Below are 15,395 nucleotides of genomic sequence, written 5' to 3' on the forward strand. Positions count from 1 at the left end.
GTTTTGATTAATTTACTTGTGTGTGTAAAAAAAAAATGTGTAGATGTGTGATATGTTTTTAAGTGTGTAATAATTGAGTCTTAAAACTTCAGCGGCAGTAAATATGCCCTTTCCAGGCATATATAAGTACTTATACGGTTTTTTAATTTAATTTTGCCGTCATAGTAAAGCAGCTAGAACAGTTTATATTCATAGCTTCACGGGCTGAATTGCCCAAAAAAACTTTATCCTAAATAAAATAAACGTTGACAATTTTTTTGTATGCGGAAGGCGCCAAAGTTTATTTTTTATTGGAAATATCTTTATAAAGCCAAACATTTTATTATATCCATAGTAAAAACAACGGCCTGTTGGACATTCTAAGTCGATTTGACAGTTCGGGACTACGAGTATTTCTATAGGTAATGCGTTTTCATCAATACCATAAAGTGTTCTTAAAACGAATATTTTGTAATGTACGAGTATTATGGTAATTTAAGTAAGTGTAGGCACATAGTTTTCTGATTGTTTATCGATCTCTAAATAAGATGAAGTAATAAACATTTTTTTTTAATCTATAATTTTAAGACCAAACAAACCAAAAATTACTACAATATTTTGGCACATCATTTTGGAGCTTACAAACTTTCCCTAAAACGATATTATATTAATGTTAGAACAGAGTCATATTTTACATGCGAAAGGGTCCCGTCCTTTGAATGCGTCGAGACAAAGCGGCCGCCTCGGGCCCTTATTTAGAATACGGCTGCTTTGATTTCTGATAGGTATATAATGTCTAAATTTGTCTTAATGGACGTCAGGTACAATAACTAACTTGAGAATGAAAATTGTAGGTACCAGACTAATTCAGCAGTCACTTCAACTTATGAAAAGATTTGTTTTAGTATCTTTAGGTATTTAAATAAAAGTAAACAAACAATTTGTAGATTTTCAGGTAGTTAATTTATTGGTTAACTAGCCAAATACAAAACCACCTGGATCTGTCACTGGACGACCTGACATTAACATATATTATTTGATCATGTAATGTTTTTATCTGCCCTTAACTAGCTTAAGGAGTTATTTGAGGGTAGATTTTGTTTACTTTTATTTAAATACCTACAGATACAGCGTATAATCTATGTTTCTTTCTGCTTCATTTCAAATTAAATAGATTTTCAGTTATAATTTAACTAACATTTGGCCAAAAGATTTCGCATTACAAAGGCGTTCTCTTACGAGTAAGATCACATGTTCTCCTTCGCTCAAAAACTCAAGCTGGATTCGGGCTTTATTAACCCATTCCCAATTTGACATTGTTAAAATATTACTTTCGTAAATTCAAAGTCAATCTTGGTTGTAACTGATTTTATTATATATGGCTACATTCAAAGTATTACTCATCATCATCATCCTGTCCTGGCCGATTTCGACCACGGCGAATGTTATAGTAGGTACTGGTTAATGAGAGCGACGTACGTGAGCTCTCAGGTGGCCGACATAACCGATTTTAGCTGCAAATGTACGGCCACATTCACAGCAGGTCAACACCCCTCCGACAAAATTGTTATTGATGACCGCAGGTGGTCGGGCCTTTAACTCGTCACGTTTCGCATCGAGTTCCAGTCGCCTCTGCTCTTTGAAGCCTTGCACTTTAGCCCTCATTGTACGCCTCCACTTGAGCCGATCTTGTGCCGATGTATCCCAGTACGATGGTTTAATGTCACATCTCCAAAGTATTCCACTAATAACAATACGTCCGCACTCATCAAGCACTGTCACCATAATGCCTGCCCTAACTGCCAACCAGCCAACATGGCGCCTAGAACCGGACCGGAAACGAGTCGGATTAGCGTTTAAATATATACTGTGATAGGCTGGTTAGAACCGGGCTGCCAGTTTTGATATTTATTTTGCCAGACTTAGTAATTGTGACCTAAAGATTGTAAAATATGAATTTATTATTTTAAAATCATAACAATACTTTCAAGACCTACCTATATCTCAGTATTTATTTTTGTCAGCGCAATACACTAAGATTAAGATAAAATCAAAATCAGATTTCGAAACATCTAACTGCCTTCAACTCGCTCAGGCTTGCGCTTCCTTCAGACACACTATATACAGATACGCAAACGGAATATATGTGTTGGACATGTGGTGCTAACTTTCCTCTCCCGGCAGCATGTACCAATTAGCACCGTACAAGTTGCAGAACATGTCCTGAATGTGCAAACATTCGAGAATGTGTGCTTGAAACATTACTGTTCGCGAAACTAATTTAGATAAACCAAAGATGATAGGATCTTATAGATATTCCATACCGCGTGCGCCCATGAGGAACAGAACATCAATAATGTGTAACAAAATTAAAAACACGTTTCAACATTCCTTACAACATACCAAAAACAACCTACGTAATTAGATCGGGTTATTTGTTACCCACCATAAAAACGGTGGGCAACAAAAAACATCTACGTCACTTAGGACATTTTAGAAGTAGGCAGATAGGAAAAGTGAGACAAGGACAAACAATAATAGCGCTTTCTCTGCTACTCCTACTAAAAATACATGAGACTATCCCGTTCACCACTCATGCCCAATCCATACGTAATACTAGATTCATGGAAGGCGAACAAGCAGACGAATCACCCAATTATAAGCAATTAACGTCGCCCATGAACACTGAAAATGCGTTCCAGCCTTTAAAATGGGAGTACGCTCTTTGCTTGAAGATTGGAAGGACGTATCGTCCCGGAAAAACCTTAGACGGTTCAAGTGTGCTTGATAGAAAAAAATACGAAATCCGGTCTAATTTACTTACATTTAATTGTACCTACATCTTTAACTCGCTATAGCCGAGGGATTTTTCAGTTATTGATATAAAAGACAAAAACTCACACGACGGCCATATCTTCCATCGCAAGTTTCCCGTGTCGTGCGATATCTTTTGTTTCGCTCTAATTTCCTGGCTCTTCCCCCCCCCCCCCCCCCTCATAAAAACAGGGAAGTAGATCGAGATTTTGATGACAAAACAACCGAGGAATATCCAGGTAAACAGCTATTGAAAAAGTAACTTGTTTGTTTTTACCGACAATGTAAAATTTCCGCTCTGTGTACCTATTCCTATCGGCCTGATTCGAACTTTAGGATAATTCAAATATTAGGTCGTGCTTCAAACAAAAACGTCAATGTTGACACTGATATATCTAATCCATATTGTATCTAGCCCTAATAATTGACGTATCTCGCACAGTCAACTAGTTATCCGCTTACAATACTCGAAACGATTCGACTGAGTATAAACAAAAGCTTGATAAGTACCCTCATTGTTCGTGAGAAATTTAAATTGTTGACGTCCTTTTAAAAGAACTATAGTAACAAGTGGGAGTTCGAATCGGGCCGTTGTATGACCAGAAGTAGTTATATTGTTTTTGAATTTGGAGCCCTACACTACCCTACTCTTATAAAAGTTGAACATAGATTACGGAACATGCATAAATATTTGTACATGGGTTCTCAGCTATCCATTAAGGGTATCCAGTATGTTATAATAGAAATGTATACACAAATATTTGTAGATACGTGGCATCTCAGGACGTTAAAATCTATTGTTACGATAGAAAACTATAACTTGTCTGTTACTGTAGTTAGTATCCAGAATTTTAGATCTAAGAAATGATCGGCATTCAAAGAGGAATCCCAATTGGTTCCGTTTCTAATTAAGCCATTTTAGGTTACGACAAAACTTTGCCAGAGATATTGTCGCAATATAGAACGCTTACAATATAATATAACCCACAGAATAGAGAGTACTACGGACGGAATTATTTATATTTAACAAAACTGATGTTTGACAATAGAAGGTCTCAAATTATGCTTCTCCCCTAAAAGGTACTGTTTCGGTTCAGACATTTACTGTAGTAGTTTTGCAGCCGACTACATTGCTGCAGGAAACGCCAAAAAGGTCATTTTATCGTGAAAGGACCATGGTCAACTTTGTATGGAGCCTGGTCGAAAAAGCAACAGAAATGAGAGTTGTCATTAGTAGGTATTTATATGTAGTTCATTTCGTTTTATGGGTACCAAGTGGAATCCCATTACATAACTGAGATATTGGTATTCAACTTGTGCCCATAGAACGAAAAATGAAGTTCATAAAAATATCTACGTAATGACGTAATTCTCAACTCTGTTAGTTTTTGAATAATTTTGACGCAAAGTCCTTTATATTCAATTTGACGTTACTGTAGTACCTAATGCAGTCGTTTCTCTCACTGGCTAGACCGTGCTTTATTTCTCATCACAATAGTTGTGCACCGAACACGCCCGAGGAATTGAGTGATATATGACACTGTACAGTCTAAGAAAAACTATTTTCTATGAAATTCCATTTCGGGAGAAAACGGTTTCCACCAACTAAACCTTAACAAACCACTTTGATTTTGATGTCGATCGCGATACTATATTCTAGGTTTATAGGTTTCGCTTTTTCGAAAATCAAATTTTTTGTTTCGCACAGGAAGGGTTCCGTACCATTATCTATAAAAACGGTCACCCATCCTAGTACTGACCACGCCCGACGTTGCTTAACTTCGGTGACGTTGTTGAATTATACTCATTTGCCAATATAATTGCGACATCAATTAATTATCTCAAAATAGTCTTAGCCGTAAACCGAGTAATAAGGTAGGTATAACAGGTAGTGGAAAAAATAGAAAAACTTACAGGGTTAAGAAAAAATTCTACTGTTTTTCGCTGTCCTGTGGTCTCAGCCATATGAAGACAAAGTTTCAGTTCATGCGTTTAACTACTTATTGTCGACCGGCAGTTTGCAGGGTCCGATATTGGCGAAGTTATCCTGTCCAGAGGCTAGCGCGCTTAATAAACTGTCTTGGGAAACCACTTGCATGCCTGCTATTGAAAAGTTTGTAGAAGAAGATAATTTATGTAGAATAGCACGTAGAATTTCAAACAAAATACGATTAAATATTAGTCACATAAGCTCCTGGGTTCCAATCCCGGTAATTTATATAGACATGAGAACAGATTTCTTTTCCTGAGTCATGAACGTTTTCGATGTATTTTAAATATTTTATATGATATATATCGATGTTTAAGTATCTACAACACAAGCTTTCTTGAACTTAATTAATTTGTGTAAGAATGACCTATATAATTTTTATTTATCACGTGGATAACTGCGACGAATACTCTTTTACTCTGCCAGGCCAGTGGGCCTTGATAACAAGCTGTAATATATTATGATCTAGTCTAGGTAACTATGACTGTGTCTATAACTTCTCGCATCGATTATTGGTCACTATGTTAGGCAGTTCATTTTTAGGGTTCCGTAGACGACTAGGATACTATAAAGTTTCGCCATGTCCGTCTGTCTGCTCGATCGCGGCTATGCTCCGTAATCGTTAGTGCTAGAAAGCTGCAATTTCGCATGAATACATTCATCAACCATGGCGACAAAGTAGTAAAAAAAAATTGGGTATATCCCGTATATTTTTTTTCTGCTTCTACCCTATGATGTGGGTTGTCGTTGGATAGGTCCGCGACCTTCGGTTTGAAAGTCACACGCTCTTAGCACTCTAAAAAAATCATGACCATATATCTATTAATTTCATTACTGATTTTGCAAATTTGCATTGTTTTATTTGGTTTCCTTCCATTCCATTCGACATGAAAAGCAACCGAGCCGTCCACTGATATCCGACATGCTCTTGGCCGGTTTTTTATATGGAGTAGTTGTCATTTAAAATATTTATAGAACTTTTTTTGGAGTTTACCACATAAAAAAACCCACAAACACAAAAATATAACAATGAAGCAATAAAAACACTGTAAAATATGTTTCTTCACTTCATTATTAAATTAAGCCAACCAAAAGAGACTTCAAAGAAGGATCATCATTCGACGCGAGAGGTATTATGTAAACACACGTAATTTTATCAAGATACTGATGTAACAATGTTTCAATAAAAACAAAGTAACAAAAGCAATACGAGAAATCCAAACAACATTTGATCAGAGACAATGTGTTTATTAAACACAGTTGTGATGTTAATGTAGTACGGATGAATATTCAAGACAAGCCAGTCGACTTTTAACTGCCGCCGACGCGTGTGATGTGAATTTTGTAAAATTGGAAACAATGAAAGAAATCTAAAATGAATGCGTTATTGATTTACATGCTAAGTTTATATTTACTTTTTTCAAGTAGTGGTGTTGCTAATAATCGGAGGATACAAAAATCTGGATTCTTAGAGGAGGAGTTCAGCATAGAATATAATACTACTTTACCTAATATAACAGCAACCAGTGAATCAACTGTACAAACTACTAGCAAAATCGGCTCAAAGGAAATCAAATACGTCTTGACAAAAATGCTGTTAGTAGCAACAAACAAAAATAACTGTCGCTGTAATTGTTCTCAAAATGTACACATAAGTACAACTAAGAAAAACGTAGCAATCGATAAAAGAACAGATAATCAAGATGGGATTAAAATAAGAAATAAACCGGAAAAGTACTCCGGTATAAATGACACTCTGAGTAAAATATGCCCATATTTTGTGCCCAATGAAAGTTTCGAAATGGACACAATGGCTGACGTTTATTGGCCAAAGTTTTATAATATGAAAGAAAATTTGAATTGTTTTAAGATAACTGTGCTAAGACTGACCGAACATGTAAGTTTAAATGAGATAAATATGCCAATTTTTTGTGTTATTGCAGCTTAGAACATTCACACGTGGTCCATGGTTGTAGATATTAACGATACGTGAGTGCGATTATATTTAAGACCCTATAAAAACATACGAAGTGAACAAAATCTGCACGTATAAACTAGGTGATATTTATTTGTTTGGACGTATAGATAAGCCTGATAATTTGCAATTTTAAGCAAATTATACCTATCGGAGAACTTTCACAACTTTTGTGTATAGGGGGTTGATTTTGTTTTTTAGTTGTATAGAGGACAAGTAAAAAAATGGATCATAACTGCAGATTATGGACTACACTTAAATTCTTTGTCATTTTTAGCAAAGGGAACGAAACGCGATAAGGTATGGCAGATTCGGCGGAAAGGTGGACTGGACGCGGTGCTACTTCGAGATCAAGCCACCGGACTCTAACACCGGGGTGAGACACTTCCTTGTGGGCGACGCGAACGACAAAGGAGTGATGAGGAACATACTGATCACGAGAGAAGCATACGGTATGTTTAGGCTGGTATTTGAAAACTAGCGTCGAAAAAAAAACCTTTTTATTGCAAAAAAATAGTAAATGATCACCAAAATTAAAACTCTATTGTATTGTGAAATAATGACCAATTTTTTTACAATTTGCTAATCAATTAAAGAAAATGACACCAAACGAATCATTGTTAACCCAAAAATAGTAAATGATAACCAAATTTTAAACTCCACTTTAATGTGAAATTATAACCAAATTTATACATAATGCTATCTTATAAAAGCAAATGATACCAAACTAATAATTGTCAACCAAAAAATAGTAAATTGGCACCAAAATTAGAACTCCATTTTAATGTAAAATTTTGACACCTTGCTGTCCTATTGCAGCAAAAAATTCCAAACTAATCATTGTTAACCCAAATAGAGTCAATACAACCAAAATTTGAACTATATTTTAATTAATTAAATAATTAACTAACTAAAAAAAAACTAACTATTGTGGCGCAGTGATCCAAAGGGGGTCTTGGCCTCCAAAACGAGAGAACGCCACCTGTCCCGATCCTGTGCCACTTCCTGCCAGTTATCGGCTTTGAGTTGGCACAGATCCGCCTGTACACTGTCGCTCCAGCGGTATCTGGGCCGACCCACTGGACGGCGACCAGTCGGTTGTCCCAAATAAGCTCTCTTAACACCTCGATCCTCACCCATCCTCAGTAAATGGCCGAACCAGCGAAGTCTGTGGCATTTCGTTTCGCCGATGATATTGGGTTCGGCCACTAACTCCTCGATTTCGGCATTCTTACGGATCCTCCAGGTGCCGTCATCTCTTTTGATAGATCCCAGGATCTTCCGTAACACCTTTCTTTCCGCTACCAGGAGCTGACTCTCTTCTTTCAGTGTTAGTGTCCAAGCTTCGCAGCCATACATAAGGATTGGTCTTATTATAGTTTTATATACCCGTAACTTAGTATTTCTGCTGAGAAGCTTGGACGCCAACACCGATTAAATAATTAAATAATTAGTATAGTGTTTTGGTAAGAATGAATTGTATTTAGGGTACCAAAGTAGTTTTTCATGGTCATTATAATTGTAGCCGTTATTTTCATGGTCATTGTAATTGTTATCGATTTCGAGGTCGTGATGTTGCACGCTCCTTTAGCAAGTTCGGCGGGGTGACCTCGGAATTTAGAACCAGAGAGTTGAACAATCTTCCAAAACTTAATTTAAAATTTGCGGTAAAACAATTTGCTACATTGATTAATCATTCAATACCGCCTACCTCATGCGTCTAAGTTTAATTGATTTTGAAATATAGTTCAACTGCTATGGAAAGAATGATAAATTATTTACATTGGTACATGAGTACCTAAATTACTTAATGGCGCAGCGACCCAAAATGATTCTTGGCCTCCGACAAGAGTACACGCCAGTTGTCTTGATCCTGTACCATCTCCCACCAGTTATCGGCTTGAAAGCATCACCCCAGAGATACCTGGGACGTCCGATAGGCTCTACCCTACCGAGCATCCTAGGTACGAGTATGCCCTTTTAGCGCCGCGATCCTCCTCCATTCTCAAAACCTAAATGATAAAAATCTTAAACTTAAAATGACCTTTCCGGTGCATGCGACACTAAACTCAAAGTACACCAATCCTCAATTACTACCAATATTATAACAAACTATTCTCATAACGAATGAAACTCAAATGAACTTGTTACTAAAATGAACCGTTCTCGATTTGCACTTTCCTCAATATGGGCCAATTCCAAATGGACTGAAGCTCATAAAAACCGATACACAGAAGACTCTTTTCCCAAAATACTCTAAATTTCAATCACAGAACACCCGTTTCCCATAATGATTGATTCACAAAACGGTCTTTTCCCAAAATACACTATATTCTTGATTGTCATATTTTAGGAAAGGAATCGATGTCATCATTTATTGTTTCTTGAGATTCGCCATGACCAAGAGGAGTTCCAGCACCGAAATTATTTTTATTGAGAAGCAAAACGGGCGCCCGCTCTCCTTTATGACGGGCACAGGTATAATTTTAGTCACGAGAACAAATTGATTCAATGTATATGTTTGGAGGATATCGCCTTCCTCGAAAAATTTTGAGCAGTAGTAGTCGTCCGCATTGCCCTATATAGTTCTATAAGGCAATACTGACATCTTAGAAAAATACTACTATACCAAGCTTACCAAAAATATGAAAAATCAAGGGAATAGTGCATTACAAGTACTTTCAACATAAATAGTTTTCGCTGAAAAACTCTCTTTACTAAACATAAGTGCCGCGAATTCGATACGAATTAAAGAGCCCGGTAACGTTTTTTTTTAAATTTCACTCAATTTTTGGATACTATTTTGCAGCAAATTGTAATTAATATATTAGTATGTATACATATTTCATATGGAACCCTAAAAGGCAACGTACCCGTATAAAGTATGACAATCGTGAATTTGGTGTATTTTGGGAACATGACGTTTTGTGAATCAATCATTATGAAAATCGGGTGTTCTGATACTTTCCCGAATATCAAATTTAGGGTATTTTGGGAAAAGAGCCTTTTGTGTACCGGTTTTTATGAGCTTCAGTCTATTTGGAATTGGCCCATATTGAGGAAAGTGCAAATCGAGAACGGTTCATCTTGGTAACAAGTTCATTTGAGTTTCATTCGTTATGAGAATAGTTTGTTATAATATTGGTAGTAATTGAGGATTGGTGTACTTTGAGTTTAGTGTCGCATGCACCGGAAAGAAAATGACGTTTACAGTTTCATGGTTTAATGCCGCACAAGTTTCCTATGTTTGTACAGTCGCCATCAAATATATAGGAGCGGCCAAGGTGCTCACAAATATCTCAACACACCTCTATTGTCTAGGTGTTATAGTACGCGTTCAGATATTTGTGTACATCTTGGCCGCTTATTGCCTTGGCTTGTTATAGTATCTGATGGCGACCAATGTTCAACAACGAACGTTAAATAAATTAATAGGTAAATACAAGTAAATAAATAATGGAGATAAAAATGTTAACTTCAAATTGGCGTTGACATTTACATATTATTTACTTACCAGTATCTATATATATTACACACATTATCAAGTCTTATTCTTGCAATTTTGAGGCGAATGATGCAAATCAATTAATGGATTTGGAACAATCGAAAAATAAAAAAGATGTAGAAAAGCATTTAAAAATGGTGGTATAAGCCTCATATCTAGATACTTATATATCTTCACGATGTGTTGTGTTCGTTGCTTCTCCCTATGGTGCTGTATAAATATAAACATTAATAGGTTTACTAGCGCTACATAATATATTGCACATATTCCTACGGGACATGTTTGCGGTTGTTTGGAGCCGACATTCCGATAATCCTCTGTATCAAACGTACGACGTGGCTTATACTGTTAATGACTTGCATATCCATGCTGCCTTGTGGTTGCAAAAGCTGTAAATGTGTCTCGGTGACATTAGCTGTTAAACTCTGCGCAGTTGACTTCCATGGAACTTCAAAGGTGCTTAAGCTTACGTGAATCACTGACTGTGATGTTGGATTGATTAAACAGTTGTAACAGCAAGATGGGTTTAACATCTGATCAGTTCCACTGAGCTAATCAACTCAGATGTTGTTGGTATATTCACGGAGAAACATCTCGCATCCAAAAAAAAATAACGTGTTAATCTCCGGTTTGGCCTAGTGGGTAGTGACCCTGCCTACGAAGCTGATGGTCCCGGGTTCAAATCCTGGTAAGGGCATTTATTTGTGTGATGAGCATGGATATTTGTTCCTGAGTCATGGGTGTTTTCTATGTATTTAAGTATTTATAAAATATTTATATATTATATATATCGTTGTCTATGTACCCTCAACACAAGCCTTATTGAGCTAACTGTGGGACTTAATCAATTTGTGTAATAATGTCCTATAATATAATATATAATAATCTTAATCATCTAAGTATAAAAAGAGTATAATTACCTAAGGATCGTACGGATAAAAGCATAAAAATAAATAAACGTTAGATAAACTGTTTCGAAAGAAGTTTTTCATGGATATCTATGAAAATTCCGCTAAGTTTTTATTGAGGCGTAGTATCTTCAAACGATCTACGTTGAGTCAAAGTTTTGATACATGGTCATAAGAAAATATGAGATATTTTCAAAGATTTCATAATTATTCGTTTGAAATATTTTTTTATACAGCCGGTCTCACAAAGATCGTCTTCACTGAAGTTTTATTCAACACTGATGTTGTGTTTTATGTATAAAAATAACAGCATAATACACGCAATTCGTTGTCAAGGTACTTATGACAAACTGCAACGGATGTAAAAGATCAACCCACACATTTTTTTTTTCCTTTGGCCTTCCTTTTGTCACGTTGATTAGTCAGACTTTGTTTTCAACAGGCCAGTTCTCATTCCAAGAAGAAGTCCCTGATCAGTGGCTGATGCTGCGGAATCTGGTGCTCCTCCGTGATTGCGAGACAGGGGAAGTGGTGGTATTCACTAGGTAAGTCACTTCTACAATGATTGTCCTTGTGAGACCCTCAAAGGAGTTGGAGTCTATTTTTCCAGCACGAATCCCCCGACCAGTGGCTGATGAAATCTGGAGCTGCTTCGTGACTACAGAGCACCAGGTCAATTACTCTTACAATTATTATCGTGAGATCCTAGAGGAAGGACTTTATCCAGCAGCAAGGCCCTGACCTACTACCTACTGGTCAGGGCCTTGCTAATGACACCTTGTGCTGTTCCGCGACAGCTGGGCAGGGTAAGTGGTAGTGTTTCTCTACAGTCACAGTTCACGTATACGACTATTGTTAACCTTCTAAACTAAAAGTGATATTCAGCCTCGTTTAAATTAGATCAGTTCTCACACGATATTCTCCATCACCGAAGTAAATTTCAGAAAAATAATTTAAAAATTGCATGCTTTTATGGCGATACCTTGGAATATATTACAAAATATTTCAAGTATTATGTGATTTGTCACCAGATCTCCTCAGATGACGAAAATAGGAGAAATCGTGCAAGCCCTGCAGGATTTGGGGGAGGAGATGGTCGGCAAGATGCTGTGTGACGACGACGAGGATTGGTTAGATGACATGCCTTAACGTGGCCTCTTCTTTTAAAAATAAGACAGCTGTAGAGAAATGTCCCTATATAGATAGATGTCTGTATGGAGATAGGTCACCAATTGCAGTGAGATACCGAGTTGGTGATAATTGGGAATAACCCGATAAAGAAGGCATATCTGCAGCCTTTAAACCTTCAAGAAATAAGTGTACTCTAGTACACTTATTTCTTGAAGATGAGTGACTTATCACTTTGAGTGATAGTATTAAAATAAATACACAGCTAATTTTATTTAAACATAGCTAACTTAACCGTACAATCTAAAATGGAAATATAAAAAGCTTAAAGTAGCTCCTTACTTAATATTTAGTGGAATAGGTATCGTTATCTTTATACTATGTTGTTGTATTTTCCTGAAGATCGATTCTGTGAATCTAGTCGTAGGTTATAGGTATACCTGTAAATGTACTTTTACCTAACTTATGTCTTTACGAGTATTAAAGTTCCAATTCAATGAAATGTTTATATTTACGATAAACTTACAGGCTTTGTTTTTATTTGATATTCATTGCATGACAAGGTAACTATTTTTTTTTTTTAACTAATCATTTCAAGAGTGCCTCGCTGAAAGGCAATACTTATGCGTTGCGAGAAAAAGCTGCCAGCTCTCCGGTCACCGGTACATGTCGTCAAGCTCACCATACTTATTAACCTATCGAATGAGCTAATGCTTTTACGGATACCGGAAAGCGATATGTAAATGTACTACATACCTATACGAGGCCTGGATGTTAATAAGATGACGATATGAGGTGTGCTGGTGTCCGACTTTATTACATACATATAACATGAGTATCACATGATTATCCACCTGGTTTCTTGAGCTTAATAGTCGCCTCCAAACCTCCCCTTATAGCGACCCCATTCCTCACACAAAGTTTACCTTAAGTTCATATTAGCCTCACTGGATAACTGTTCACTCTGAGTACTGATAGCGTTGGTCACAATATACCTGAGACAGATCATTATTCTAATAACACCATAAGAACGTTCTTGACTTGATCTAAAATCAAATATCACTGCCGCGTAGATTTGTTCGCATACAACCTCCTTTTTCCTACTGTCGTTCTCATCTACCCTCTCAACTTCCGTCAAAAAATCTCAATAACCTAGAAGCGGTTACTTAACTTAAACGTGACTACTAGCGCCATCTACTCCATGACGTTGGCAAATATTAGCTGGTTCGCAATACGTTCGCGACAGCTGTTCTGTTTTCCATGCGGAAAGCGTCAACTTCCGACATGCTGTGCTAAATTTCCGTTTTCCGGCTCCGTCGAACAGAAAAATAGTGTAAACACCTCGGCTAGTAAAGATCATATGTTTGTCGGCCGCGGCGAAGCTGAGACAATTCTTACCTAACTGCCCTAGGTATGTAATGTATTGGGTAATAAATTATCTAAAACTATGTTATAATAAAACATATTTCGAATGGTAAATGACACTACTCATAGTTTAAGCGAAGTTTTCCCTATTCTGTCTGAAAACTGGATGCTTAAACTATATTGAAGACACGGAACGTGAAATTGGAATGAATGCAGTTTTGTTCCCCGCTTTAGCTCGAGTGCGGCAATATCGCGGATCAGGGGTCGAGCCAGCTTGCTTGGGAATTCACGAACTCTAGTTACACACGTCGAATATGACATAACTTCTGGTTTTTAGAATAAGAAAATAGGGTACCCTACTTGATATTATAAATACATCAGTAACTTTATATGTCTACCTGTTACCTCATCACGCTTAAATCGCTTTAACTATGTAGCCTAGGTTAGACTTAGACTTAGACATGACATGGGATAGTTTTTTTTACAGTAATTAGCATTAGAGATGCCCTGAATAGTGGTTTTGGCCGAATACCGAATATTCGGCCCCTCTCGGCGGAAGCGCCAAATGCCAAATGCCGTTCGGCATGAACATTTTGGTTATACAGGCGTCAGTTAAATTCTGCTGAAAAGTTCAATCAACTTATCTCGTAGTATTCAAGATAAATTGCCAACTATACAACCTATTACAAAGTCACTCAAAATCGCCCTCACTTTAACGTACAATCATTATAATTCCAAACAGTTGGTCAGCGCGTACATAAAACTTTTGCCATAAAATCTAATACCACCTTTGGGCAGCGATCTAATAAATAGAGAGTCAGCGAAAGCCCAGAGTTACCTCGGAGTCGACGCACGTTCCCAATTAAAATTTATTGTTTAGCAGAACAAAAGCCATTTCATTTTATTTTCTGGAAGGGATCGTTCCACCAATAGGGTTAAGGGCTTTAAATTAAGCAGAATATCAATTTAGTAAGCTTTATGTTCGGTAATGAGAAATAGGTTCTGACACTTCTGGGAAATTATATTTGAATACTGTGGCCCTAGTGAAAAAGGGTACAAGTCTCTGGCAGTTTAGGTGTATAAGGGCATAAGTGTTACGTGGAACTTACACCCCTTTACACCTATTAGGTATGTTAACGATACCAATCATGAGACATTTAAGAGAAAATTTGGAGTACTTTTGATATTTCACCGATATCTCCAAAATTTCTACCGCTTTATGCGTTAAAAGTTGAATGTACTATTCATCCATTTCTATAATAATATTAATATTATTAACAAATTAAAACATTGGTTCTTTGCTCCAGTCATGGGATGTAAGGCATCTGTAATTTACAAACTAACAAATATCAATGAAAAATTAAACTTAAGCAGCTCTTTGGCTCTTGTTTATAGTAAATGTTACCAGCGTTTAAAACCTGATGGTAAATACTTGTTTTAGAGGATTTGTCTATACCATCCCATCACTGGTGCCAGTCCCATCAGAGGGGCGTTTACTATAGTGGAGATTACCAGAGGTATCGACCTATACCTACTATAGAGTATTTCTTATTATTTTTTACAATACAATTAACTAAACTAAAACGGGCCCCCGTGGCATGGTGCCGAGGATGCTGGCAGCATTTCCTCGCTGGTTCACTATACTCAAGCGTTAGGCGAGGAGGCTGCCAGCTCTCTTATCCCCGGTCACATCCACCAGCCGTTTCGCCAATTGCCGGTTTAGGCCCTGCG

General features: G+C 37.0%; 1 protein-coding gene across 1 annotated transcript; it reads left to right on the plus strand.

Moving 5' to 3' along the window:
• Positions 1–5,546: 5,546 nt before the first annotated feature.
• Positions 5,547–14,675, plus strand: LOC133515821 (uncharacterized). Its single transcript, XM_061848418.1, has 4 exons — positions 5,547–6,680; positions 7,036–7,210; positions 11,614–11,716; positions 12,203–14,675. The coding sequence occupies exons 1-4, from the start codon at positions 6,159–6,161 to the stop codon at positions 12,318–12,320; spliced, it is 918 nt and encodes a 305-aa protein (XP_061704402.1). The 5' UTR covers positions 5,547–6,158; the 3' UTR covers positions 12,321–14,675.
• The last annotated feature ends 720 nt before the right edge of the window (positions 14,676–15,395 follow it).

Source organism: Cydia pomonella, chromosome 3 (genome assembly GCF_033807575.1).
Source record: "Cydia pomonella isolate Wapato2018A chromosome 3, ilCydPomo1, whole genome shotgun sequence".
NCBI lineage: Eukaryota > Metazoa > Arthropoda > Insecta > Lepidoptera > Tortricidae > Cydia > Cydia pomonella.